The 27,953-nt window shown below is 48.9% G+C and overlaps 1 protein-coding gene across 1 annotated transcript in view; it reads right to left on the minus strand.

Moving 5' to 3' along the window:
- Positions 1-4,382: 4,382 nt before the first annotated feature.
- Positions 4,383-27,953, minus strand: part of UST (uronyl 2-sulfotransferase) — a 230,629-nt gene continuing 207,058 nt past the window's right edge. Inside the window, exons 8-9 of the mRNA XM_045294568.1 lie at positions 8,780-9,059; positions 4,383-4,639 (exon numbers count right to left, since the gene is read on the minus strand). Of these exons, the coding sequence (XP_045150503.1) occupies positions 4,444-4,639; positions 8,780-9,059 (476 nt within the window). The 3' untranslated portion in view covers positions 4,383-4,443. The remainder of the gene's footprint in view (positions 4,640-8,779; positions 9,060-27,953) is intronic.

Below are 27,953 nucleotides of genomic sequence, written 5' to 3' on the forward strand. Positions count from 1 at the left end.
TCTTTCCTCTGTTTCTTTGTACTTTCCTCTTGTCCCACTATCATGTTCTGCCTTCATTTGGGTTTTAGGCATTCCTCTCGGTTACATTGCCCTTGATCCAGTCCTGCAAGGCTTCCCGCATTGACATTGATTTTGGATCACTTGTTGTTCCCTTGTGCCTGTGCTTGTTAACACCCTCTTCCTTCCTTCCCCCTCCCCTACCCCCATGCTCCCCTGATCTGTCATCCCGTTGTTCTCTCTTCTGGCTTGTTTATCCCTTCCAGGTAGGCATGCTATGTACCATCACCAGACTGAGTGCAACGAGGCAACAACAGAAAGTAAAACAATGTCTACAACAACAACAATACACACATATGCATACATACATAACCGTATGAATAGTTCAGGGTCTGCTTGTTTTCTTTCACGTGTGCTTTCCAGTCAAGTCTGATTGGGTGCCATGCCCCGGCGTCGTATGGCAGTGAATTTTGTTGTTGTTGTTCTATGTATCATGTTATCATATGAAAAATAATCTTTTCCTCAAACAAGATGCAAAGGCATCTATTTTCAAGCAGAGTTCCCATCTCTAGACAGTGGGCTAGGCCCATGTCCAAGCCCAAACCCACTGCTATCGAGTTGATTCTGTCACATAGACTCTTTGTAGTTTCCCAGACTCAATCTTTATGGGGATGGAGAGCCTCATCTTTCTCCAGTGGCACAGCCTGTGTGTTTGAACCGACTTTGCAAAGAGCAGTCCATCGTTTATCTGACACCTTCACCTGGACACCCCAAGGACCATTTAACCCCAACCAAAGTCAATGCAGACTCATAGTGACCTTATAGGATCGGGTTGACCTGGTCTGGTCTTTGTCCCTCAGAGCAGCTAATGGTTTTGAACTGCTGACCTTGCAGTTGGCAGCGCCACACATCACCACTAGGCCACTAGGGTTCCTAGAATGGAGTTAAAAACAGAACAAAACACGATCCTGGAAAGATGCCCTTCCAATTGGGGAAAAACGACCTTGTTGAAAGAATGTTTCTCAAGTATAATCTCCAGAACATTCGAGCTGTGGATCCTAATATAACGCAATGACTGGTGCGTGGGTGTACATGCAGGTGGGCGTCTGTGCAACTGGCCCGTGCTTTTTCCTTTGGAGCCACTGGGTTAGAACGCTATGACTTTCACTCCTTTCAAAGGTGTAGTACAAATAGCAAAGGCAACTGAAAGGGAAAAAAATAGTAACAAACTGGGTACAAGCAGCAAACAGAGCGATTGTTAGGAAGCTCGTGGTCCATGTCATCAGGCTCTTCTCCATGTGAAAAACGACCAATGGGAAGTATTAATGTCTCAGCCCATGGAAGTCCCATAGCGAGGTTTGAAAGGTCAGCTCTTCTGGAAGTGTTGTCAGGCCCACAAAATCACTCGCAGATTCCCCACACAACAGGGACGCCACTTCTGAGAATGAGGAACAAAAGCCCAAAGGAGGGCAGTAGCTTAGACTCCCAGGTTTTCAGCTTTTATTAGACCCTTCCCCGTGCACACCTGTACTAACTTCTATGATGTCAGAGGCCCCGTCATCCTCCACAGGAGGGTGACGCGCAGGGACTTCCAGGAACCTGGCAGAAGCCTGCATGTCTACGCACTAGCGGAGTCATGATGGAGCGTATTAGAGGAGAGTGGAGATCCAAACAGTAGTGTGTCTTGGACAATAACAGTGAGAGGAACAGGCCAAGTGGCAGGATAGGAAGAACCTTCCCCGCAAGCCCTGGTTGTCTCCTCTTGCACATCTGGCAGACTGGGGCTCTTTCCACAGTCTCAGTCCGCATTTCCACAGCACCGTTTTCCAAAACAAGAAGCCCTGGTGGTGTAGTGGGTTATGTGTTGAGCTGCTAATCACAAGGTCAGCAGTTCAAAAGCACGAGTTGCTCTGAGGGAGACAGATGAGGCTTTCTAGTCCCATAGAGTTGCAGTCTTAGAAACCCACAGGGGCAGTTCTACCCGGTCCTATTGGGTTGCTATGCGTTGGAATTGACTCGATGGCAGAGTGAGAGTGACTTTTCTGCAACATGTACCCATTTGGCATACGTTGGCTGACGCCACCTGAAGCTGAGGGAACACAGCTTCGACAACGATGGACCAGGAATGATGGGAAATTCCCAGGCTCTGCTTCTTGGGGCCACTGCTTTTCTATGGAGAAAGTGAACCCTTCTGCAGCCCAGGAAGGGGTCACCTGGGAAGGCCTGTGGCCCTTGGGCTCTTAGCATCTTGGGACTGAACTTTGTTGTTGGGTACCACTGAGTCGGTTCTGACCCATAGTGACCTTGTGAACATCAGAATGAAACCCCGCCTGGTCCTGGGCATCCTCTCAATGATTCCTCTGCCCGAGCCCATTGCTGCAGCCACAGTGCCAATCCCTCTCATTTGGGGCCTTCTTCTTTTTACCACTGCCCCTCCTAGTTGCCATTGAATGGATGCCGCCTCCGGGTGACCTGGCGTGTGTCGGGGGAGAACTGGGCTCCTCAGGGCTTTCAGAAGCAGATCACCAGGCCTTTCTTCCAAGGCACCTCCGGGTGGCCCCAAACCTCCAACCTGTGGTTATCAGATGAACATGCCAGCCATTTTCACCATCCAGGACTCTGTCTGGGCTAGAATATGGTTCTTGGTGTTCTGGGGACATCCTCTTTTCTTTCTAATGTCATCCAGATAGGCTGAGTGTGGGCACAGGGTGGTCAGGTGAGGAGGCCAAAGGCCCAGAGAAATGGATCTGCTCGGGCCTGAACACCTGGACTTCCCTGTGTACAGGCTGTGCCTGTCAGTCAAGGGCTCTGCTTCCTGGTTGTTGCCACCTCAAGCTGCTAGGGGCAGCCAGCAGGCTGGGTCTGGCTTCCGGCTGTCTCTGCTGACTGGACCAAGAGGCGGGCTGTGGCTCCAGTGTGAGGTTCTGGCAGCCCTGCGCCTGCTCAGAGCCCACAGCCAGACGGAAGGCAGGCCCACGCGCCAAGATCCCAAGAGGAACGACTTAGCTCATATTTTCCCTCCGCCTGGCGATTTCCCCTCCCCCTCGTTTTCTCTCGGAGGGAATCCCCATGTTTACAAACCGAAATCCCAAATGCACAGCCGGTCAGTTCACAACGCCGTGACCTTGAACATCTGTGGGGTCGGGTGTTCCTGGGGAATCGGCAGAGCTGAGGGCTGGGCGTCAGGCCAGAAGGGAATGGATTCTCCTGGGAGCGCTGGAGGCAGAGGCTGAAGCCAGAAGGCCCTCAGGAGGCCTCCAGGCTGGTGGACCTCGGAGCCTGGCCTCCCCGGGGCAGCTCTGCACTCCACGGGCTTTCTGGGCCCCATTTTGACCCTGTGGCTTTGAGGGCCAAGAACTTCTGGAACATCTCACAGGAAGCAGGGTAGCCCTCTCTGCCTTGAAGAAAGGGCATTTTATCACCCAAGATTGTCAAAAACTCCTTGCCACCAAGTCAAGACTGACTCATCAGCGCCTTTCTAGGACAGGGTAGAGCTGCCCCTGTGAGTTCCCGAGATTGTGACCATCTGTGGGAGTAGAAAGCCCTGTGTTTCTGCAGCAGAGCAGCCGGTAGTTTTGAACTGCTGACCTCTGTATGGCAGCCCAATACGTAACTACTATGCCACCGGGACCCAAATCTGGTGACCAAGAAACAAGAGCTCTTCTAGGTCTTGAGAGAAAAATCTAGAACCCACTGGATTGGTTTTGTCATCTGTGATTGAAAGCAACAGGATTGCGCTCCCTTTGTGGAATGGGGAAGGGGTCTCACGGCCAGGATTCCCAGGACAGCCACACGAATAGTCTTCTGTGTGGTCCGTGGTATTGTGTGGGACTGACGGTGCCTCATCATACCCACCCCAACTGCTAGGCCAGGAGGTGGACGGTGGCTCTGTATCATCATTTTAAAGGGTTAATTTGATAGCCACTTAAAGGGTAAGCCAACCCTGGACGGCGTTAGCATGTGACGTGTTTTCATATCCTCACTGGGCCTTGCCTCCTCCTCGCTGCTGTGAGAATGGGTTAGGTGGTTGCTAATGTCCGGGCAGCTCTGAGAGTCAACTGTACTCCTGCCTGTTTCCCCAAAAATAAGACAGTGTCTTATATGAATTTTGCTCCCAAAGATGCACTAGGTCTTATTTTCAGAGTATGTCTTATTTTCCCATGAAGAATATGGTACACATTTATTGTTTATTGTTTTATTAAAAGAGACCTCGCACTACCTGTCTGCTCTGGCTGTGCTGCGGCCAATAGTGAGCTGCGTGGTGGCACCCACCGCTATGGTCCAGAGTTACGGCAGCCTCGGGGCGACCTTATTTTCGGGGAAGTCTTATTTTCGGGGGATGCCTTATATTTCAGGGAGAGGCAAAACTGTAAGTAGGTCTTATTTTTGGAAAATGTCTTACTTTCAGGGAAACAGGGTAGGTAGGTTCCCATGGGGAGCACAGCTTTACTCTGACACACGGGCCCAGCACGCTTGGGGAAGGTGTCTGTGGTACCGGGCTTCCTCAGAGCTGGTTCCCCCACTCCAGCTTGTCTGTTCGACCTTGCATCCACCAGACATGCTTCCTGTGCTTTTCCGAACAGATCCTTCATATTGGTTCTGGCCTACAGTGGGCTTTTTCTGTAGCATGCTATTCAAACTCCTGCAAAAAAAGAGTTTTTTCATTTTCAGATGTGAGCTAAGTCATTTTAAGTTAAAAACAAAAAACTCCACAAAGCCCCCCTCTTCATCTTACTTGGAGGGAATTTTGATCCACAGGACTGCCCATCACCCCCTCCCCACAGTGGCTATAGACCATTGTTCTATAACCGAAAAGTCGGCAGTTTGACAACACCTGCCACTCCTTGGGAGACGAGGCTGTTTCTCATGTTGGAAATCCACAGGAGAAGTTCCACCTTGTCTATGGAGTCGCAAGGAATTGGAATCAACTCGCTGGCAGTGAATACAATCCACGTCACACCGAATAGCTTATCGGAAAAATCCCACCACTCGTTGCACATTCATAAAGAACTTCAAATCCAACAAGTGGCTTCCAGGGTGGCATGGTCTTGGAAGGAACTTTTCCTGGCAGTGAATTCCCAGTCGAGCATTGTTTTGCTGAGGTACAGAGGGACAAACTCAACGATAAAGAAGGTTGGCAGGACTTGGACGCCCAGATTCTCACTTGGAATAGAGTAGTGGAATGGATTTCTCGTTCATGTAGTACCAAGGCTTTTGATCCGTTTATTTTACTTATTTTACAAATGTCATGTGTGGTTGGAATTGCCTGTCCACCTTCTAGAAAGGATGGCGGCACTGCGTCTCTTGTGTTCCATGTGAATGCGGCAGCGAGGTTCCCCAGGAAGAGCAGCTCTGGGTGAAATCTGCTTGCCTGGAGGGCTAGTGCTGAGAAAGAGACTGGATACCAGGCCTCTTCCTTCCCTACATGACTGCAGAGAGCATGCTGTTCCTATTAGGAGCCCATGAGTTGGATCCGACTCATAGTGACCCAGTGCATACCAGAAGGAAACACTGCCCAGGCCGGCACCACTCTCAGCTGGTATGTTCGGGTTCACGGCTGTAGACGCGGTGCCAGTCCATCTTATGGAAGGTCTTCCTTTTTGTTCACTGTCCCTCCACCTTTCCAAGCACAGTGTCTCTCTCCAGGGACTGGTCTTTCCTGACAATGTATCCAAGGTAGTAGGATGTACCCACTACTGGAGATTGACATTCAGATGAAGCACTTCGAACACCAAGCCAGCCATTGGAAATAGCAATCATGTCAGTGTTTAGCATTTTACATACAAAAGCAATCATTGAATGATGAGTTCATATTTTTCTTAGCTAGCTTGTACGTTGTCATAGAATTTCTAGAATAAAATTTCATATATATATACATATTTTTAATACAGAATTTCAAAATCACATTTAGAGAGGGGAGAAACAAGTTAACCATTGAAGGGGCTGAGGGGGCTGGGAGTGAGCAGGCGGTTTAATTCTCAGCCATTGACAGAATGGAGGTCAAAACCAACAGAAAAACCAGAATTTATTTCAACAGAATGGAGAAAAAAAAAAGTCAGCTTCTTTATATTCATTTATTTACGTGGGCAATGAATAACTTACGGACCACTTCATCTCAAACAGATTGCTTTTATTTTAGCTAAGCTAATGTGTCAGTTCCATATTTCTTTCTCTGAATTTCCATCAATGTCAAACACCATTTCCACAAACTTCTTCTTCTTCAAAAAAAATTACAAGCACTTTTACGGCACTCAAGGAAAGTAGGCTGAAGGTCCATAATAATAATTTTCCTTATAAGAAACATCTCTCGGACCAAAATAAAATCATTTTAATTAACTCTTTCCTGAGTAACGAAAACCTTGGAATGTGCTGAACGGTTATAATAAATAAGGCAGTCCAAGATTAACCAGCTTAAAACGTGTTTTTTCTTTAAATTAAACTATGTAAAATGTACACTATATTTCATGAAGTACAAACTGTGTTGGGCACCGAGCCGAAGCCGCATGGGCACGTGCTCCCTATGAATTGATGAAGTGCCTTGGCGTTTATGGGGAAGAGGCAAAACCTCAGCTGTTTGTGGGGCCAAAATCACATGAGCGCCCTGCTAGACAGCCAGCCAGTCAGCATCTTTCATTGTTAGGCTGAGGCAAGGCCCCTGCTTTAAAGACTTGTCTTCGAACACATAGGCGGAAGCACACGTGTGCACCTGTATCAAGAGGATGCATTCAATCACCACTGGTCCCAAAGGTGTTCTGACTACCGCAGAGCAAACTTAGCCTCCTTTCCTTCTAGTTTCAGATTCGGAGTACACAGTGTTTAAACTAAGCATCGTTCTTTATATATAATCTCATAGACGGGACGCACGGCTTAGCAGTCGGCAGTTCATGGTCCCGTTTTGAACATGGCAGCCTTTCCCTAGGCTGCTTCCGAAAGCATGCTTTCTTCAGTAGGAGGGCCCTGGGTTCTCTGAACTGACAAAGGTTATTTCCTCTTCTAAGGATATAATCACGGCTCTGCCCAAGTTCTCTGGGAGTTGGGAGGAGGCCCACCGGTGGCCGGGAGCTGGGTTTTGTGCCTCGGAGGATCCTGCCTCTACGGGATTCCTGGGAGGCTGGAAGCCTTCTGAATCATCTCGTGATAAGGTAGCTCTAGTGTACACTCGGTGGGGTTCCAGATGGCTCGCTTTGCATCCTGGCTACCATCCAGCTGTAGTGAAAGAAGTAACAATTCTAGAGGTTGGTTGGTTTCTGAAAAGTACCAAACGTGTAGCTTGTGTAAAGTCCTGGTCATGGTTGGGTATTTCCAACGCTCATGTTTGCGGGCTCAAGGGAGAAATGCATGAAATAAGCAACACTGGTTCCGTGGTGTGTCATTCCTGGTTGGACCTCCTGGCTCCTCCCAAGGGCGCTCCTGCTTCTCAGCTAGCTGTCTTCTTATTCACCCAGGGCTGTATGGGTTTCCAGTTGGGCTTTTAAAAATGCAAAAGCATTTTAGATTTCCAACTTCCTAATGACTGGACCAAGGTGCCATTGGTAGGCAGTAGTTGATGGAGTGGGAAGTCGGGGGAGGGAAGAAGAGATATTTGGGGGGCAGTGGAACTGCCCTGCATTTGCTCAGGAGACTCTTGCTCTTCTTCTCCTCCTGATGGCCCCAGGGAGAGGCTCAGCTCCACAAGCAAGGAGCGTGTCCTTCCATCGCTGCCTGCACAGAACTCAGTACCTCCGTGTCCTGGAATCAGCTGCTGCTTAAGGTGAAAGATGCTAAGCAACCCCAGGGTGCCATTTGGTTCAGGAAGGTGACTGAGAGAGTACACATTGTGATCAGACCTCAGAACTTCTGTCACCGCGCGCGCGCGCGCGCGCGCGCGCGTGTGTGTGTGTGTGTGTGTGTGTGTGTGTGTGTGTGTGAAGTGCTAGAACTACAGTGGCTCATGCGGGCTTCCACTGAAAGCAAGCCTGGGGGAGAGATGTTCACACCCTTCCTCGGGATTGTATCTGTCTTGCTTACATTCCTCATGCTCAAATTCTTTTCCCCTGCTCTGCCAGCTTCGCAAGCTGCGAGGCTGGGGCTTGGACACAGGGTGCCTCAATGCCACTGGCCATGCATTGGGGCCCTGGAACAGGAGTCAGGGCTCTGGATTGGTTGGGGGAAGTGGCATGAGCCAGCATGCTCTTTCAGAGAGCAACACCCTGCTCTGGGTGAAGGTATCCCCTGAGGGGGGCCCGAGGCGGGATTCTATCCAATGAGAGGAGGAGCCACATTTCCAGGGAGAGCCTCTCTCCTGCTGTCTTCGCGTCTGGCCCACCATCTCCTCTCACCTCCTTCTAGAGCCGATGGATGGCCTGGTCTCGAAAGTAGTTTTGTATTTCTGTTGAATTATACCCATCTGGGTGTCTCCTACCACTGTGGTCATTTTTGTAACAAGTAATCTCACAGATGATAAGAAGTTATTGGCCGTGGAAGCGTATCTCTCCCTCCCACTATCACGGTGGACAAAAAGCCATGCCATGAGCAGATGTGGGGTGACAGACCTCCTCTGACGTGCCTGAGAAGGGCCTGAGGCGCCAAGGAAGACAACAGCGTAAAACGAAAACAGGTAACACCCAAAAAACCAGCCATCTCCCAACGACCCCAACCTGTGGGGCGGACCTGTTCTTCGTAATGCAGCTGAGCATTGATCGCGTCACCTCAGCAATTTCTTCTTTTTTTTCTTTCCAAACAAAAGAACCTGCTGGAAAGGGAGATCCGGCCAGGGGCGGTCGCTCACGCAGGGTGGCATCACCTCTTATAAATATCTTCCAACCACTTCTCGTCATCTTGTTCCTCTTCCTCAATGGGCTCTTCGGTTTCCAGTGGCGTGGGGATGAAGAAGTGGGGCCTCGCGGGGGGCGTGCTGGCCGGAGACTTCAGCCCGAACTTGCGCTTCAGCAGGTGAAACTGCTCTCGCACGTAGTGGTAGAACTCGTACTCATATCTCATGCGCTGGTAGAGGATCTGCACAGCTTCGGGGGAGGGGACGGTCTTCTTCACGGTCACAGTCAGGTTTCCAAGTTTCCTATGCTCTGCAAGAGAAGCGGGGTCGCACACGTCAGCAACTGTTTCTGCAAGTAGGGTCAAGAGCTACAGACACGGAACCAAGGCATCCACCCTCTCCACCTCCGTTCTGCGCACACCTCAGGGAGGTGGCTTGTGTTCATCGTGTTCCCCAACCGTCACCACGATCTGGTCCCTAGCTTTCTCCCATCACTCTTAACAAACACTTGGGGTTCCCCAAGCAGTGTGGTTCCCCCTTCCCCACTCCCTCTTCCTGTCCTTGAAACCATGAAGAAGAAACGTGGGCATGTCTACAGGTGCCTAGCCTTGTTATTTCATGCAAGTGGAATGAGACCAGGTTGTCTTCTATAATCAATCATCCTTAATGCTTTCATTGGCAAGGAATGATGACAAGGACCAGTACTATCCAGAAGTAACACCCAATGAAAGGCACTAGGTATCAAAGCAACAAAGGGGGACACAGTGCCCAAGTACCTGTAGAAAGAGCTCGCCATCAGCTAATGCGGTAGCAGCAGCAACAGCTGGCTGACCAAGCGATCTGACTTCCCTGTCATGGCCTGTGAAACACACACTTGACTGCTGTGTAATTGAGAAGTAGAAGTTATACATTCCCTGGACCCCCAAATCTATCCACGTTTTCTCTTCTCTGTTGCAACCAGCTCTTAGAAGCAAGGCACTAAAAAAAAAAACAACCCTGTCTGCTGCATTCTACACCCCTTGCTCTTAATGAGAAGCTTTACTGCCAAGTTTGTCTACTGCCAAGGTGCACTATTTACTAAGCGTAGCTCCAAGCGACTCTTTGCACACACAGACTCGCCCTAAAGGGCAAAGACTTGGCGTTCCCACCCCCACTCCTACCAATCTGACTTAATTGGAATATGGAATGTAAACAGATGTTTCAAACCAACAGCCTAACCTTATAAAATGTATGATCCGACTCACAGGGAAATCCCACAGGCTGGTGTGATGGCGGACACCTCTAGCGCTAGAGCAGGTGGGTAGCAGCCCCATGGCCCCAGCAAGGGTCTGCAGCGGGGACTCCAAGCGACGGCTGGTGTCAGAGGACCGACGTACCTGCGAAAGCGCGTTGCTAACAAAGACTGGTCATTTTATGAGGGTGAGTGAGACACTTTCTGATGCCTCCCACACTAGTTTGAGGCTTAATTATTCATTTATTTTTCCTGAGTGGTCATGGCCTCTGAAATAGGCCATAGCACTTCAAACTGGTTTTCTTGAAAGGCGTAATACACAGTTGGATATATCATTCCTAGGAGTTTTGTTAAAGAACGCGGCAGAGACGCTTCTAAAACGCATTCCTGAAGGATCGAGCTATATGAACTGTCTTCTCTCCAGGAGAAAGAGGGGTTCCACTCCTGTAAAGAGTGACAGTTGTGGAAACCCACAGGGGCAGCTCTGTCCTGTCCTATAGGGTCACTCTGAGTTGGCATCAACATGATGCCAGTGAGCTCTGAGGTTCTTTGTTGGCTTGTTTTTTGAGTCTTCTCTCCAGATAGTCTATGTAGCAAATCAGGAGTGGAACATGCTAATAGACATTAATTGTTTTGAAACACTTTGTATTTTCAAAGTGCAGAGTTTAAAAAAATCCTATTAAAGACAGATCAACAAGGCATGGATGTTTTAAACTACTGAGAGGTGTAAGAAAAAGAATTCACTTCTTTCCAGTTTCCTACAACCCCTTTCTCTTGAAGCAGGATAAATGGTGTGCGGTTTTATGATCTAATCAAGCAAGAGAAGAAAGAGAATAAAAGCACTCCTGTGGTTTTAAAATGAATTCATTAGCTAAATTGTTTGGTCCAACTAGTTCCAGAAATAATGTATGGGACTCTATAATATAATAGGTTTATATTGTAAGATGCTTTACATTATTTTTCTATTACTCTGATGGCAACGTGGGTTATACTTTGGCCTACCCACAAGGTCAGAAGTTTGAAACCAGTGGTCACACGGCAGGAGCAAGACGAGGCTTTCTGTTCCAGTAAAGATTTGCAGCTTCAGAAACCCACAGAGAGAGTCCCTATGAGTAGGAACAGACTTGACGGCGGTGGGTTTGAAGTTTTGGAATTGGCTGGGATTCACAAGGTCAGCAGTTTGAATCTACCGGCCACGCTGTGGGAGAAGGACTGGGCTTTCTACTCCCATTAAGATTTACAGCCTTGGAAATCCACCAGGGCAGCTCTAATCTGTTTTATAGGTTCTCTAGTTCTTTTCGGCACACCGTGTATGCTCTGTGTATGTTTTCCATCCTCTTTGATACTTCTTGAATCATTCAATATTTGCCTATAGCATCTCTCAACATTCAAGGCTTGGATTTTTCTTGAATTTTCTTTCAGTTTGAGATATTCTGAGTTTATTTTTCCTTTTTCAGTTTTCATATTCTAGGTCTTTACACATTTCATTATAATCTTTTACTCTGTCTTCTCCAGCTGCGTTTTAAAATTTATTTTATGTCATCATTTCTTCATTTGCCTTAGCTACTCCATAATGAAGGGCAAGTTTCACAGTCTCTTCTGCCATCCACTTTGATCTTTTCTCTCTTTCTGTCTTTTTCATGACCTTTTGCTTTCTTCATGAATGATGTTCTTGATGTCAACCCATAGTGCATTGGATGTTGTCATTAGAGTTCAACATGTCAGATCTGTTCTTGAGATGTTCTCGGCATTGATGTGGAATACACTCAATGTACCAAAAGAAACAGTCAACATTCAACCATTTCAGGAGGTAGCATATGAGCAAGAACCAATGGTGCTGAAGGAAGAAGTCCAAGCTGCCCTGAAAGCACTAGCCAAATATAATCTTCAACAGCCTTCCTCTTTTTCACTGCCCCTCTACCCTACCAAACATGATGTCCTTCTCCAGGGACTGGTCTCTCCTGACAACATGTCCAAAGTAGGTGAGACGAAGTCTTGCTCTCTTTGCCTCTAAGGAGCACTCTGGCTGTACTTCTTCCAAGACTGACCGATTTGTCCTTTTGGTAGTCATGGTACTTTGACTAGTCTTCCCCAGCACCACCATTCAAATGCATCCATTCTTCTACAGTCTTCCTGATTCAGTATCCAATTTTCACATGCATATGAGGCAATGGAAAGTACCATGGTTTACTAGATATACGAGGGGGTACAACCCAAAATCTGGAATCCACTACCCCCAAGCTATGCTTTTCTTTTTTTTTTTAAACAAAAAACCTTATCACTTTCAAAGTACTTCCCATGATACTTAAAACATTTGTCAAATCTGTGATTCCACACTTGAAAACATTTTTCAGACTCATCTGTTTGGATGGCTGATGGCACCTCCCTCATTTTTTTTCTTCACCTCTTTTACATCTTCAAATCGCTGTCCTTTCATGTCCCTCTTCATTAGGGGAAACAAAAAGAAGTTGCGCAGAGCGAGGTCAGGTGAGTTAGTTGCATGAGACAAGAGAGGAATGCTGGTTTTGCCAAAAACTGGCGTAGAGATGGCTGCGTGAGCAGGTGCATTGTCGTGGTGGCAAAACCAGTCCCCCGTCTGCCACAAATCTTTTTTGTCCCACCCTGTTAAGCAATCTTTTCGAACCTTTAAACAGAAAGCTTGATTAAGAGTCTGACCTGGTGGAACAAACTCCAAATGGACTACAACTCATCATTTTTGTCTCTTTGAGAAGCTGACAGGCGCCCAGAATGAGGTTTGTAATCAATCAACAATTCACCTGGGTTGACTAGAGAAACAAATCCAAGGATACTCACAAACAAATCCAGGGACCTAAAAAGTCTGGATTGACTAGAGAAACAAATTCAGGGATACTCATAGGTGTGCAAGAGAGAGCTTTATATCAAGAGCAATTATATATTGAGAAAATATCCCAGCTCAGTTCAGATCAAGTCCATAAGTCCGATATTAGCCCATATATCTGATATTTGTCCATAACTTCCTCTTGAGACTCATGCAGCACATGCAATAATGTCGAATGAAGTAAGGAAGATCACAGGCCAGTGGTGGATCCAGTGGTGGTGGAAGCATCTCAGTGCTGGCGTGGGTCTCCACGTGGCTCCTCCAGCCCCAGGGTTCTCTGGCTCCATCAGTGTGGCTTCATGTGGCTTGTCATCAGGAAAGTGAAGCAGAGTGAGAATGTTTCCTGCCTCCAGGGAGGAAGACAGGAGTTCCCAGAATCCTCAGAAGGCCAGGCCTACATGGAGGCATCATTGCCTATGCCCTGATTGACAGTTTTGGGGAGGGGGATACCCCCTCCTATATGGCCCTTCTATGGAAGGGTTTTGTGAAGGTCAAATCAGATCATGCGTACACGTGGTTGCCTCTTTCCTTATTACATCTTACTTCACTGAATGACAGCCATTACTACAAAAACACAAGGGGCTCTCAAAACACTTCTGAATTCCATTTTTCCAAGGAATGGTTGGAAGCCCCCTTGTATAGCAGAAAAGATCAGGGACAACTGGGCCCGCCACCATTTCTAGACAAATCTGTTAACAAAAGTTGTAAGAGAAGCTTGTGTTTACTACTTTTCACATGTCCTCTAATGACCTCGTGTCATGCTTGATGGAGTGGGTTACCTGCCCTGCCCACCCACCGGCCTCCATCCCCACCCTCAGCCTCAGAGAGAATCGCATGCACACAGACAGGCTTTACTATTATGGGCTTAGAGAAACGACGCAGCCGTTAAGCCAGTTGCCTCCTTGCCATCAGAGGGAAGAGGGCCGGTGCATCACGCTACCCCTCGATGATCTGACCCAGCTTTTACTGGCCTCCAGCTAATAACCTTTTACAGCAAGTCAACTCGATTCATTTTATAGGCCAACATTTTTTTACAGCCTATGTTCTAGGAGAGGATCTTGCTGTAGGTTGGAGATTCAACGGAGACTTTTCCTGGAAGCTTCTGTGGTCAGGATGTGTACTTGATGAGATTTCCTAGGCAATAGTTTCAGGATGGAACAGTTTCACCCATGGGGGCTCTGCATTGGAGCAGATTATGGAGATCTACTCTCTTTCACACGTACTCCCCCAAGTCCTCCTCCATGGAGCAGGGAGGTGGTCTTTTAGCCGTGCGCCAAGCCCTGATAGGCCCCTCACCCTTCATAGGATCAAAAGCCGATGCCTTTCCCCTTCACCACTGCAAGATTTATACCTGTCCACCTGACCAGCATGAAAAGAACTCACCCCAGGCATTTGTTTATTGCACAGAGGTCTAAGGGCCAGCGTAAACTCAATGCAAGATTGTTGAAGGACATGATCTATTGATTTCTCAACATTGGGGCTTCCTAACAGATGCATGGATTCCCTGGTGATGCAGACTGTTACTGCCTTAGGCTGCTACCTGAAAGGTGGGTGGTTCAAATCCATCCAGAGGCATCCTTGAGAGAAAGACCTGGTGATCTACTTTCAGAAAAATCAGCCCCTGGAAGCAAGGTGGGAACGTGCAGTTTCGGCCATTGAAGACATGGGCTGCTAAGTCTTGAACTGGGGATGGCAGGGGAGAGCTCCCTTGTGGAAGAGCCAAGTCCGCAGCTGGAGACTCTCATCCAGGGGGGTGGCATGCCCGCCCCTACTTCCAATGGCTCCATCAGAAACACCCTTCCAGCCCCAGCACTGGGCCCATTCTTTGCAGAGGTTCTGGGGTAAGAGGCCAGGAGTATCACTCTGTGGGGCACCCTCTGTGATCACCCCAAACATTGGCCCTGCTCCTGATCTACTTCCAACCCCAGTGCCTTAACTGTTTAACAAACAAAACAAAAACCCCTATTACCATAGCATCCAATACAACTCATAGCAACCCTCTATAGGGTTTTTGAGACTGTAAAGCTTTATGGGAGTAGACAGCCTCATCTTGATCTTGAGGAGCAGCTGCAGGGTTTGAACTGCCAACTTTGTGGCTAGCAGCCCAGTTCTTTCCAGACAGCACCACCAGGACTCCTTTTAGTTATTTAGTGAAGCGTAACATAGAGATAAATGCACAAGGACCAAGCCCACGACCGTTGAGTGGAGTCTGAGGCGTGTTGCTGTTGCTGCTCGGTGCCACTGAGTCTGTCCTGACTGATAGCGACGCTCTCTATGTACAACAGAATAGAACACAGCCCATCCTCCAGCTGTTATGTTTGATCCCGCTTGTATCCCTTTATATTTTCTTATTGTACCCAAATTTCATGAAGCAACGAGAGCCCTCTAATAAGATTTATAACGGATAAAATCCCAGGTGGCCTTTTATAATCCAGCTCTAACGACATGCTCCTCGCTGTTCTGAGGCAAGTGCGTTGGGGGTTTTGAGTGCTAGTCTGAACAGGTAAGGAGCTTTGGGGTTGCTGTGGGTTAGGCATTGGGCTGATGACCACAAGGCTGGCAGTTCAAACTTCTGAGTTGCTTCTCGGGAGAAAGATGAGCCTGCCTGCTCCCGTCAGTATTTAGAGTCCCAGACACCCTATCAAGGGTTGCTATGAGTCAGCATCAGCTCCAAGTCTGAACCTGTACCTAGACCAAGAGGCAAGTAGTCGAACAGAACCAGGGTATACTGTGTGGTTTAAAATCAGGAGTGATGTGCATCGGGGTTACATCCTTTCACCATGCTCAGTCAGTCTGCAGGCCGAGCAAATAAACAGTCTGAGAAGCTGGACTCTCAGAAGAAGAGATTAGAGGAAGGCTCAAGCACAGCCTTGGATTTGCAGACGACACAACCTGGCTTGCTGAAGTCGAAGACATGAATGAACACGCTCATTGAAGAAGACCGGAAGCCACAGCCTTCAGCTATAGATTATACCCCGACACAAAGCAAACGGAAACCCTTCCAACAGCACCGATAAACAACATCACGACAAGCAGAAAGACGGGTGCTGTGAAGGGTTTCCTTTGGCTTGGATCCAGTCACTGCCCACGGAAGCAGGGGCCGTATAGCTGGGTGAGCAGGCGCCAGCACTGGAGTTTGAAACGGGGTGTCTACTTGTGCTGAGGTTTCCGCTGCTTAAATGAGGGACCTTCATCAGGGAAGCTTTGGCAAGCCTCTAGAAAGCGACCACCTTCTCATGGAAAGTGCAATTCACCTTGCACTTGCAAGCATCACAGAGAACGGTTGAAATTGCTTTTGAAGACGTGGGATTATGTGCCATGCATCCATCCAGTCATTAGGGTTATGCAAAAGTAATTCCTCCACAGTATTGTCAGGTGCCAGACCTCCTGTCCACATCAAACAAAACCACGTGAACGGTGGACTCCAATCCTCTCCAGATTGCCTTAATAGCTGTTCTAGAGGAAGTTGTTGGGCTTTTTTTTTTTTTTTCCTGGAGGGGTGTGTGTGTGTGGGAAGGGAGAAATCGTTGCTATTTCAGCTACAAAACAAACACTCATTAGCATTCTTTGGGAAGGGATGCAGCTCTCATTGGGTGGATAGAAACTGTAGGATGTAACCCCTGGGACATGAAGACCTTACCCATGAGCATCCTCTGAGCCAAGCAGGTACTCAGAGGGAAGTTGGGTGCAGGTCTCTTGTACCCACTGGCTGGCATTTCAAAAGGCAGAGACAGAGACAGAGCCCTTTCACGAGCCCAGGGCCGCTGGTGTGAGAGCTGAGAGGGAGGCCGGTTGGCCTATGGGGCAGGCTTTGGAAATTGCTTTTCTTGCTGCAAGACTTCAACAGGCTGGGTCTCTGGCTTCACTCACAGTGAGACCATGTCTTCCGGGGGCCAAAGACGGCTGCCCCAGCGCTCTAGCATTTATCTCAGACCGTCGCTCATTCTTTTGAGTTGCCTGCTGGCTGCTAGAGAGATTCAAGGTCCCTGCTTCTGCTTTAAGGTTTTGGGGTTCTAGTTTTATAAACCCACTCATCCTTACATACATTCACATTTCTGAAATAACTCTGTGTATCAGTCACAGGAGTTGTAAACCCTCGATGGGACATTCATGCCACCATCACCATCACATCACTAGGCACCGTTGGGTGCTTGTGCTGAGCCGAGTACTGGGACATATATATTGTTGTCCTCGTTGGGAGCTACTGCCACCCCTAACTCATGATGACCCCACATGCCACGGAATAAAACAACATGCTGCCCAGACCAGCATGGCTCCCACGAGGGAATGTGGGTCTGACCACTGCCCCATAGCATTCTTTCTTATTGACTGAGTTTTTAGAAGCCAACTGACAGGCCTGCCTTCCAAGTCCACCTTAGTGAGGAGGCTTCACTGGAACCTGCTTAGCATCCTGGCCACACCCGAGCCTCCACTGGCCAGCAAGCGGGGGCGGCGGCTGTGCTTGGTCGGATTGAACCTGGGCCTCCTCATGGAAGGCAATACTTCTAAACAGAACCACAACTGACTGCCCACACCCCATGATCAGGTCCCACCCCCACCGACCCCCACCACAGGTTTAAGTCTTAGAAAAGCCCAGTCAGGTGGTGGTGGGGAGGGTCTCTTATTGTCACCATTTTACAGAGGAGACATTGCAGAGAAAGTTCCACAGCTGGTGGGTGAAGAAGCCGGTCGTTGGGTTGAGGCGGTCAGACTGCGGAGCCCAACTCCTTTAAAAACGTTTTTTTAATTTTGAAATTTCAGTCTTTTTACTTAAATTTTAAAAAATCATTTTATTGGGGGCTCATATAGCTCTTATCACATTCCATCCATCCATCCATCCATCCATCCATCCATCCATCCATCCATCCATCATGTCAAGCACGTTTGTACATTTGTTGCCATCATCATTCTCAAGACCTTTTCTTTCTACTGGAGCCCTTGGTATCAGCTCCTCTCTTTTTTCTCTCCCTCCCCACTCCTTTCTTCCTGCTCTGTCTTGGTCTGAAAGCTGGTTCTGGATCAAAGACACGTATGAATCTCCACTGGCAGATGTGTGCATAGAACCCCGGCCTCCTGCACGGAAGGCAGGAATTACACCATGGAGCCACTGCTGCGCCTAATTCTACTTGAGCCAGGTGTAAGGCCACCCCCTGGTGGCAGGGCCACAGGAGGCATCTCAGAGAGCTGGTGTCTCTAGAAGGCACAGCCAAGGGCAAGTCCCGCAGGGCCCTTGGGGAGCCACCTCTACTCAGCACCAAGTGACCCCCTTGCATGGCCCGGCGTGCGTATGCCAACCCGGGCCTCCTTGCCGTGCATGCCTCCCAAGCACACCCTGGGGACTTAACTTTTCAATGGGACGGTAAACAGCATCTATCTGGTGCAGGGCCAAGTGGGGTGCTCTGCACATAGCCTGCAGCCGAGGCCTGGACAGGATCGTGCTTCCCTATCCAGGAGCCGGACCTGTTTCTACCTCCGAGGCACTCATGGACTGACAGTGTTTGGAGTGGCTCATAATCTCCAGTACTCTTAAAAGCCCCTTTCATGTAAATAAAAGGGAAAATCACAGGCTATCCCCTCCAAGTCCCCCTCTTCATCTGTCAAACATGCCTAACAGAAAAACCACTGTCACCCGGGCCTGGGGCCAAAACAAACCATTTGGAAACACTGTGTGACCCAGTTGCTGTGCCCCAAGGCCAGAGGCCTCCCTGTCTGACCCCAGAAGAGACGGTTAGCCATACGCAAACATCACAAAATCTCACCACTGCCTCGTAGCGTATTTCAAAGGGGGCTGGTTTGGGCATTTCCCAAACCTGATCTAAGGGAGTGAATGCACGCCCCACGCTGACCCCGCCAGGGACATCAGGGACTTGCTGGCACCACACCCAGGAGAGGTGACTTGCAGATAGCAAATGCAGGTTCAACAGCAACTGACAGCGAGTCCAACTTTACCAACACACAGAAGCAGCAGAAACAGAATACCCCCACCAAAAACAAACAAACAAACACCAACTCTGTCATTGAGTCCATTTTGACTCATCGTGACCTAAGAAGACAGAGTACAACTGCCCCGTGTGTTTCCAAGGCGGTACATCTGTAAGCGGGTGGAAAGCCTCTTCTTTCTCCCCTGGAGTGGCTGGTGGGTTCGAACTTTTGACCTTGCACTTAGCAGCCCAACTTGTAACCACACTGTCCAAAGAGGGGTACTGGTGCTGTTCAGCGGGGCTCAGGCTAGGTTCTGTGATGATGTGTCCAGCACAAAGGGGGGCGGGGGTTGGTGATAAGAGTCACCTTGTCAGGTGACAGCCCAGATAAAAGTCTTGGCTGAGGCTGGAGCAAGGGGGGTTGGCCCCAGCCCAGGGTCAGCCGCCACCACACTGGCTTCTCCTGAAGCCGTGTGAACAAGATCCGTGTCACAGTTAGAGCCAACACGTGTCCTGATCACAGAGCTCGGCTGCAGGGTGCGCGTGTGTCCCTGCGGCTGGCGGCAGTGGAGGGCTGGGTGACAGGCCCGGGACCATGGCTTATGAAGACCAGCTTCGTGGAGGTCCGGCAATTAGGGGAGAGAAGCGCACACGGTGGGCCTGTCCCGGGCGGCTTGGGGCTTAGGGAGTCTGCGGAGGGACCTTTCCCGTGTTAGTTTTCTTTCGCCGCCGTCTTCTCAGATCTGAAAATGGACACTTTTCAAGACTCTGAGCTCACTTCGTAGTTCAGAAGCAGGTCTTCTCTGGGCAGCCCGAGGGCAAGCTGCGTGGTGGGCCTTCCTTTGAACGCCGCCGCAAAGGCCGGGCTCTTTGATGGGAGTGTGTGCGATGCCAGCGCTGGGCTTTGGATGTGGAAGCAGGCGCAGGGGCCAAAGAATGGGGGGGGAAAGAAAGCACTAGCCGGGCGGGGTGGGGGTTCCCCGTGAGTGGAGTCCTAATGGTGTGCTTACAGCAAACCTCTAGAAGGCCATCTAACCCCATGGAATCTTGAGGGGTGTGTGGGTGGGGGGGCTTCTTTCGGGTTATTCCCTGGGTCATCCAACTCCACCCTGGTTATCCTCAGACTCGGCCAACATTGTGGGTGGGAACGGGGTTGCTTTGAGCTGACACTGATTGAGCTTCGACTGATGGTGACCCTCCCCACCCCCTACGGCGCTCGTACAACCCAGCACAGCGGTGTCTAGTCCAGGGCCACCTTCACCTCTGCGGGTGACCTCCAGTGAGCCCTCTTTGCAGCCCCGGTGTCCTCCCACCACGTGTGAACTGCCAACGAGCTCCAGGCCTGCACTTACTAGGGTGGTGTGGCAGCTCGAAGTGACAATGCTTGGAGCCATGCGCCACCTCCTCCCCACGATGGACCGGCGCCATGGCTACGACCAAGAGCTCCAGCAGAAGCCGTTATGAGGGTGGCGCAGGGCTGGGGGGGCCTTCTTCTGTTGCGCATAGTCGCTCCGGGTCGGAATCGACTTGATGGCGCTTAGTCACGAGCACGTGGCGGCTCGTCAAACCTCGAGTGCAGAACCATGCCCGCGGAACACTCTGCCAAGGACACCACGTCACATCCCTTATGTCAGTGAGTGTGGGGTGGGGTGGGGGGTTGGGGGGGGTGTCTTTCCTGAAGACAGCCGATGGGGCGGCCCACAGAGCTGACACGGGAACAAGGGCTAGCTTTTCATTTTCTTGTAGCTCGTTCTACACATAAACATGTTCCCTCCGACAGCAGATAGTCCAGGGTGCTTTTCAAAACGGTGTGTTCGTCCCCGTCACCAGGGCCTGGGTTCGGGAAGCAGCGGTGAGCCCAAAGAAGCCCCCGTGGCCTGCTGCCCTGGCTGGAATGCCCAAGTGGAAGAATGACGACAACCCTCACAGGGAAGCAGCCTGTTCACGGAGCCCGAGTCTGCAGATAGGGAGCTATTTAACATTCTGTCCGGGGTGTAAGAAGCGAGGGAATCGCAAGGGACGACTCAAAATAACCCTTTGCAGGGCTGGCAAGTGTGAAATGAGCTTCTGAGGATGCTGTCAGACCACCGGGAGGGCTGCAGTGCTCTTTCGAGTCCCATTTCCTTGATCTGGGCAGCCTGCAGCCCACCCTGCCGTTGTGCCAGACTGCTCCTCAGCTCCACACTCACTGCCACCATTAGCATGATGCCTTCTCACAACCACCCACAGGACCGGGTAGAGCTGCCCCTATGGTTTCCGAGACTGTAACTCTTTACGGAAGGAGAACGCCTCCTCTTTCTCCTACGCACATCACTGGTGGTTTTGAACTGCTGACCTTGAGGTTAGCAGCCCAATCGTGTGACCACACTTCCACCAGGACTTCTGGCACCAGTCTCAGGGGAATGGAAATCAGAGCACTACTCCCTCGTCCTGGTGGTGAGTGTTAGGTTTCTAACTGCACGCTCTGGGAGACAGCATGTGGGTCTAAATGCAAGTGCAAATTGCTCCTACTGTACCCAAAGCCCTAAAAAGAATAACAGGCTGGATTGTGTGGCAGTTACATAATCTACTGCCAACTTGAGCACAGGTGTGGAGTCTAGGCTGTCAATCAGGCCATAGCCAATGAGGTCTCTGTGTGGGCAGGGCCTTTTCCTGAGGATTCAGGGAACTCTTGTCTTCCTCCCTAGACACACACACTTGTGAGACATTCCTGATGACAAGCCACATGGAGCTATACTAATGGAACCAGAGCCCTGGAGCTGGAGGAAACCCATGCCAGTGCTGAGATGCTTCCACTGCCACTGGACCCACAAGACTTTCCACCCACTGGCCTGTGTTCTTCCTGTATTTGGCATCATTGCGTGTGTTGCATGAGTCTGATGGATTTACAGACTGGTATCAGACATATGGACTAATATCGATCAGACTTATGGACTTGATCTGGACTGGGCTGGGATGTTTTCTCAATATACAATTGCTCTTTTTTTATAAAGCTCTTATACACATATGAGTATCTATTAATTTGTATCTCTAGTCTACCTGGACTAACCCAGATTGTCAACACGCCTGTTTGGATAGGGGTGGAGGGGTCCTATCGGTTTACATAAGAAACATTTGAAATGGATAAGCTAATGCTGATGGGTGCCAAGGCTCCCGGGCTGCCTTTGTTCAGCTACTTTAACGAAAGGCTCGACGTACATTTTAATAGTGTAAAATGTTACCAAAAGAAGAAGAGAAATAATGCCAAATGACCCCACTGCCATCTTGTTGATTCCAAGTCATAGTGAACCAATAGACCATAACAGAAGAGTGTTTGGGGCTTCTGAGACCGTACATCTTTACATGAATGGGTCAGCCGGATTTTCCTCCCACAGCGTGGCTGGTGACTTTGAGCCACCGGGTGCAGTGAGCAGCCAGCCCCGTGCTTCTCCCACAGCGTCACCAGGGCTCCTTAAAAATGTCAGAGATGTATTGACCTCTACAAGTGTAACTGGGACTGTAGTTGTTAGTTTCCAATCGTATCTGACAACAGAATGACATATAAGCGTTATATGTAAACCCAGGGTTGCAGCCACCATATCAAGCCATCGCAACGAGGGTTGAGTGCCTTCCACCTGTGGGGCCCCACATCCAGCACCGTAACACACACTATTCCGCTGCTATCTACCAGGTTTTCAAGGCAAATCCCTCAGAAGTGGATGGCCTCTCCCTTCTTCCTAGTCTCTTCTTAGTCTGGACGTTCTGCCGAAACCTGCTCAGCACAAGGAACCCTGCTGGTCTCTGAAATGCCAGGGTGGAGCTCCCGGCATCACAGCACCAGGTCAGCCACGGCAGTACAACACACTGACAGAAGAGTGGTGGGCACATGGGTGAGGGGACAGACTCGATGTTCAGGGACTATCTGAAAAACACTTTGGTGCTATAAATGTGTGTTTGTAAAAGATAGCAGGCAATCGTTTTGAGTTTTTAAGAAGATATTTAAATAGCTCGTGATGTTGGGGCAGCAGTTACTGGCACACAGGGATGGTGAGGCAGGGGCGGGTGTTCTCACGAAGGGACAACAGAAAGACGATGAGACCAAATGAAGCTCTTTCATGCCGAGCTGTGAACGAGGGACAACAGGAATATGGGCACGCGTCAGGGTTGAGTCTGAAGCGGGCGAGACATGAAGGTAGCTACTAGTGTGTGGTCTGGCGCTGACCCAGTCATGGCCAATGGCTCGGAGAAACCACAGGCATCTGAAATGTTAGACAGAGGGGGAAGGCATCATGCCTGGATAGCCTTTAAGATCCCTGCTATGGTTTTTATTTTTTTAAATTGTGGTACATGTATATGTAGCAAAACATTTTCCATTTCAACATTGTTATGTCAATATATGGACCCAAGAATCAATTCCTGGGGATTATGGCATCGGTGAAGAATTTTGAAAGTACTGTGGGCTGTCAGAAGAACAAATAAATCCGTCTTGGAGGAAGTCAGGTCAGAATGCTCCTTTGAAGCCAGAAGCATGACACTTCATCTCACATCCTCTAGACATGCCATCAGGAGAGACCAGTCCCTGACAGAGGACATCCTGCTTGGGAAAGTGGGAGGTCCGGCGAAAACCAAAAAGGCTGTCAATGAGATGAACAGACACAGCGGTTTCCACAATGGGCTCAGACAGAACAACGGTGAAACTGGGGTAGACCGGGAAAGGTGGCTATGAGTGGGCCCTGACTCCGTGGCACCCAACCACAGCGATAGGGGTCCATGGCACAGTGGTGAAGAATCCCCGTGCCAACAGAAAGGCTGGTCGTTGCAACCCACTCGGCGGCTTTTCGGAAGAAAGACCTGGTGCTCTGCTTCCCTCAAGTTCACAGCCGGGAGAAAACGGCGAGGCTGGTGCTGATCCGTCCTCTGGGGTCTCTGAGTTGGGGCGGACTTGACAGCACTGACGACAACCATGTGGACCTACATGCTCAGAACATGAATTATGCTCATTATGTGCTTCAGTCATCCCCACGCTCCACTTCCATCACTCTTCACAGAAAAGCTCAGTATCTCCGAAAAGACTTTCGCTGTGACACTGGCTTGACCTTAGGGAGCTTGAAAAAACCAGTCTTCCAGTGCTGGCAAGTCCACACATCCATTGGGAGCAGGTAAGCAGGAAGCACTAAGGTTTTCAAAGACACCTGCTCCTCCGGACCCTTGGGTGCTGTTGGGGGTTGCTTCACTTGAGCAACTGCTTCAAGACGGGTGGGGGAGGGACAGGAGGGCTTAACTGGCATTCAAGACATTCTTTAAAAATCCGTTCCAAGGACGGGGCATCAAAGATGCTACAAGGAGACAAATCAACAAACTGAAAAGCCGTACGCCCGTAGGGTTTAGTTTTATTGGGGCATGAAATGAAGTTTCATGATGTTCTAAAAGCAATGGCACAAAATGAAACAAGAGAACTGGCATTCAATCCATACGCTATTTCCTCTTGCTTTTGACAGAATAACAGACTGATGCTCAATGTCACAGTCCTCTTCTTCCAACCTTCCAGCATCTAAGACAGAGTGAGGAATTCCGAGTTGCTCCGACATGCCAGCACAAGGGGGGGGGGGGGGTAGGCAGGCTGGTGGATTTCTAATGCGGTCACCTTTTGAATGGCTGTCACTGACAATTCAGTTCCTTGGTCTGCACTGAGGCCAGTGCTTGGAGGTACTGGATGCAATTCTTACAGCTCTGATGTGTAAAGGCCGGAAGTTCCCCTCAACTCATCTCTCAAGTTTCCGGGGGAGATGTGGATCCTGAGGCAGAGATATTAGAAGTCCTGGATTCCATGTGGAGTTTTTTTCATTATTTCTCTTTTGAGACGAGAAAATTACTGACAATTTCCAAGCCCCTGAATAACACGGGAGTGCAAAGGGTCCAAATCCTTGCTGAAGACTTTGTTATTTCAGTCAAGCCTTTGCTAGCCCCGTGGATCTGCCTCTCCTTTTTGTCCTCTTTCCTACTGGCTTGCTCTCTTAAGATTACAAAATGAATCTACTGAACACTACATGCTTCTTCAACAGGATGGAGTCCTTGGTGTTCCCAGTACGGGCGAGTGTCCTCCCTGGCTCCTGCAGGTAAGAGGGACCCAGTCAGTATCTGTAGCCACACGAGCTGTAAGGACAATGCTAGTTTGTCCAAGACAGCCTTTCACCATGAACTCTAGAAGATGCTAAGTTTGGGAATCAAGGACCAGCATGTCCTTATTTAAAACTTTGAAACTCTTGTACCAAATTCTACATGAATTCCCATGTGAAGCTGCTTCACTCAGCCATCATGCCTGAGGCTTTGCATGTGAGACTATAATTAAGGCTTAACTTATTGGTCTTTGGGGAGACTTCAACTCACCCTCTTCTTCCTCTTCTTCTTCTTCTTCTTTTTCTAAAATACTTGCAAAACCCTCTGGAGCATGATAACACATGTCCTTCTCCTCCTTCCCTGAAATCCACAATCTTCATCAGTAAGTGCCTCAAGTCCCTCTGGACTTTCGCAGGTTGTTAAAAAGCCTTCCTCCAAACCCGTTGCTTCACGTAATCCCACTTCCCTGATTCTTTGCTCGGCATACAGATTGAATAAGTATGGTAAGAAGATACAACCCTGACACACACCTTTCCTGATGTTAATCCATGCAGTAGTCCCTTGTTCTGTTAGAACAATGTTTCTTGGTTCATGTATAGGTTCCCCAGGGGCACAACGAAGTGTTCTAGAATTCTCGTTCTTCTCAAGGATATCCATAGTTATCAATAGAATCTCCAGTTTTTTTATGATCCATATATCCATTTAGGATAAGGGAATTAGTTTAGTTCCACATACAACCATTAGCTTATCTACTAATCAGATAAACATATGATTGTTTTTCCTGCTGTGAGATAAATATAGCTGAATTGGTGACATATAAGCTTACGTTTCATTGCAGCACAGAGAATAAGTCATCTCCATAATCGTTGTACAAAACTCACATATACGTGTGCTCAGAGGTGGACAAACCAGATACTAAGAATGTTATAATTTTTAACAGAAATAAAACTAGGACCCTGATCACAGCATACAATGTTTTCAAGATTATTGATATTCACTGCCTTCCACCATATCTCCTCAATGATATTCACACATAACAAAAGCTTTGCGAAACAGTTTGAAGTCAGTAATCCTTCTAAACAGACTAGCAAGGCAGAATTACTCAATTTCTCCAATAGGTGACCCTATTTATTCCTAATGAATTAAGTATTTCAAAAAAGACCTTTAGACATGAATGTTACTTAATGCCAAACTCACTGTCGATCTAACAATGAGCACACCATCGAGGCGTTTTGAGCTCACCAACTAGGCCGACGATCACAGGCATCTAAGGAAGGCTTGAAAGAAGCGCTTTGTAATCGTGCCCTTGTTCTATATGAAAAATCACGTACTCGAAGAATTTTTAAGACTCCAACAGACATTTGTGCCAACTGGGCTGGAAAGGATTCCCATTTCTGCTGTGCTATTTTAGAAAAATAAACATTTTTCCTTGGATTGTTTGCTTTCTTAAATTCCATTCCCCGATTCATTAAAATCCTTATGAAAGCCAGAGTTGTGGACATGACGGAAACAAATGGCTTGACTGGGGCCCAGAGTGGGCCTTTTTGCAAGAACTTCACTAGAACAGACCATTTCAGACACGTTAACTCTCGGAGTGCTTTCGCTTGGTGGTTGGGGGGCGGGGGAGCAGTACAAAGAAACCCATCTAAACGATCAATGAACAGATTTGCTAAGCTTTCTAGAAAGGTTGAGTTCTTTCAGAATAACATTTCCTGGGCTCCTGGGTTTTATTAACTTCTCCATTTCCCTCTGGATCCTCACGAGCTGGACTTTACTTGAAGGGCCGCCGAGTGGCTCAGAGCAGGAGGTTGTTGCCAGGCCTGGGCCAGGGTGCCTGCTCTGCCACTTGCCAGCCAAGTGACTCAATAAGGTTCGGAATCCTCTGGAAGTTGGCGATCGACTCCTCTGTGAACCCAGTGCTGTTGGGCCTACTCCAAATCGTCACAGCCCTACAGGACAGAGTAGGACTCCCACAGAGGGTTGGCAAGGCTGTGAACTTTACTGAAGCCAACTGCCACATCGGATGGTGGGCTTGAACCGCTAACCTTTCCTTTAACGCTCAGGCGAGTAACCACTGCTCCCTCCACCCCGGCTACTTTCCCATAGATAAAAGGGGCATGCTCATAGTCTCCACCCCATAGGGTTGCTGCTAAAATGAAATGCAAGAATGCTAAAGGGCCTGGCCCACAACAGGACAGGTCAGCTATGGTAACGACAGCTCCTGTCCTTCTCAAAGCACGACCCCTTGAAACATCGGTCATCTGCCACAGAGCGTGCGGAACTTCTCAGGCAGAACAGAGGAGGTAAGGGGCACGTGAATTAAAGCTTTGTGGATCAAAGATACTTCACAGAATTGCAGACGTGAAGACTTCTATATGCTCCGTACCTTCAAAACGTCTAAGAATCGGTGGTTCGGCCAAAGTGTAATTTTTATTTTTTTGGTTTTTGGTGTCAGACAGAGACTGACATCAGAGGCAGTATTTATGGCCCTTCATAGACAGAGCTTTCCCACCTAGGTCGTCGCTGTTGTTGTTAGGCGCCCTGGAGTGGGCTCTGATTCACGGTGACCTTAAATACAGGGGCACGCAGCACTGCCTGCCCTGAGCCCGCCTCACCGTCGTTATATTGTGAGCCTACTGCTGCAGCCACGGTGTCAAATCATCTCACAGAGGGTCTTCCTCTTTACCTCTGACCTTCTACTTTGCCATCTGTGACCCTTTTCCAGGAGACTGGCTCTCCGGCTAACCAGATCCAAGGTTCGTGAGAGCATCTCTTTTGAGGATTATTCTAGGGATACGACCTCTAGGGTGGATTTGTTCATCTTCTGGCAGTCCATGGTGCTCAATGCACCTCTTGGCTGCATCCTCTTTGCTGCATCCTCTTGGCACTCATGGTGGTATAACCTAGGACATGCTTATTTAATGCTCTAGTGAAGCAGTTTGTATTGTGATTTCGTAAAAGGAAACATATTTTAAATGTGTTCATGATTTCTACTTTGCACTTGCCATCAAGAGGCAGAAACTTTATTTGGGCAGGAAAATAAAGACATATAGAAGCCCTGACCCCCGTGCCTAGGAATAGGACCCTGTTTGGATA

The sequence above is a fragment of the Echinops telfairi genome, unplaced genomic scaffold (genome assembly GCF_000313985.2).
Source record: "Echinops telfairi isolate 266 unplaced genomic scaffold, ASM31398v2 ScPeMD7_3533;HRSCAF=4204_0, whole genome shotgun sequence".
In the NCBI taxonomy this organism is placed as follows: domain Eukaryota; kingdom Metazoa; phylum Chordata; class Mammalia; order Afrosoricida; family Tenrecidae; genus Echinops; species Echinops telfairi.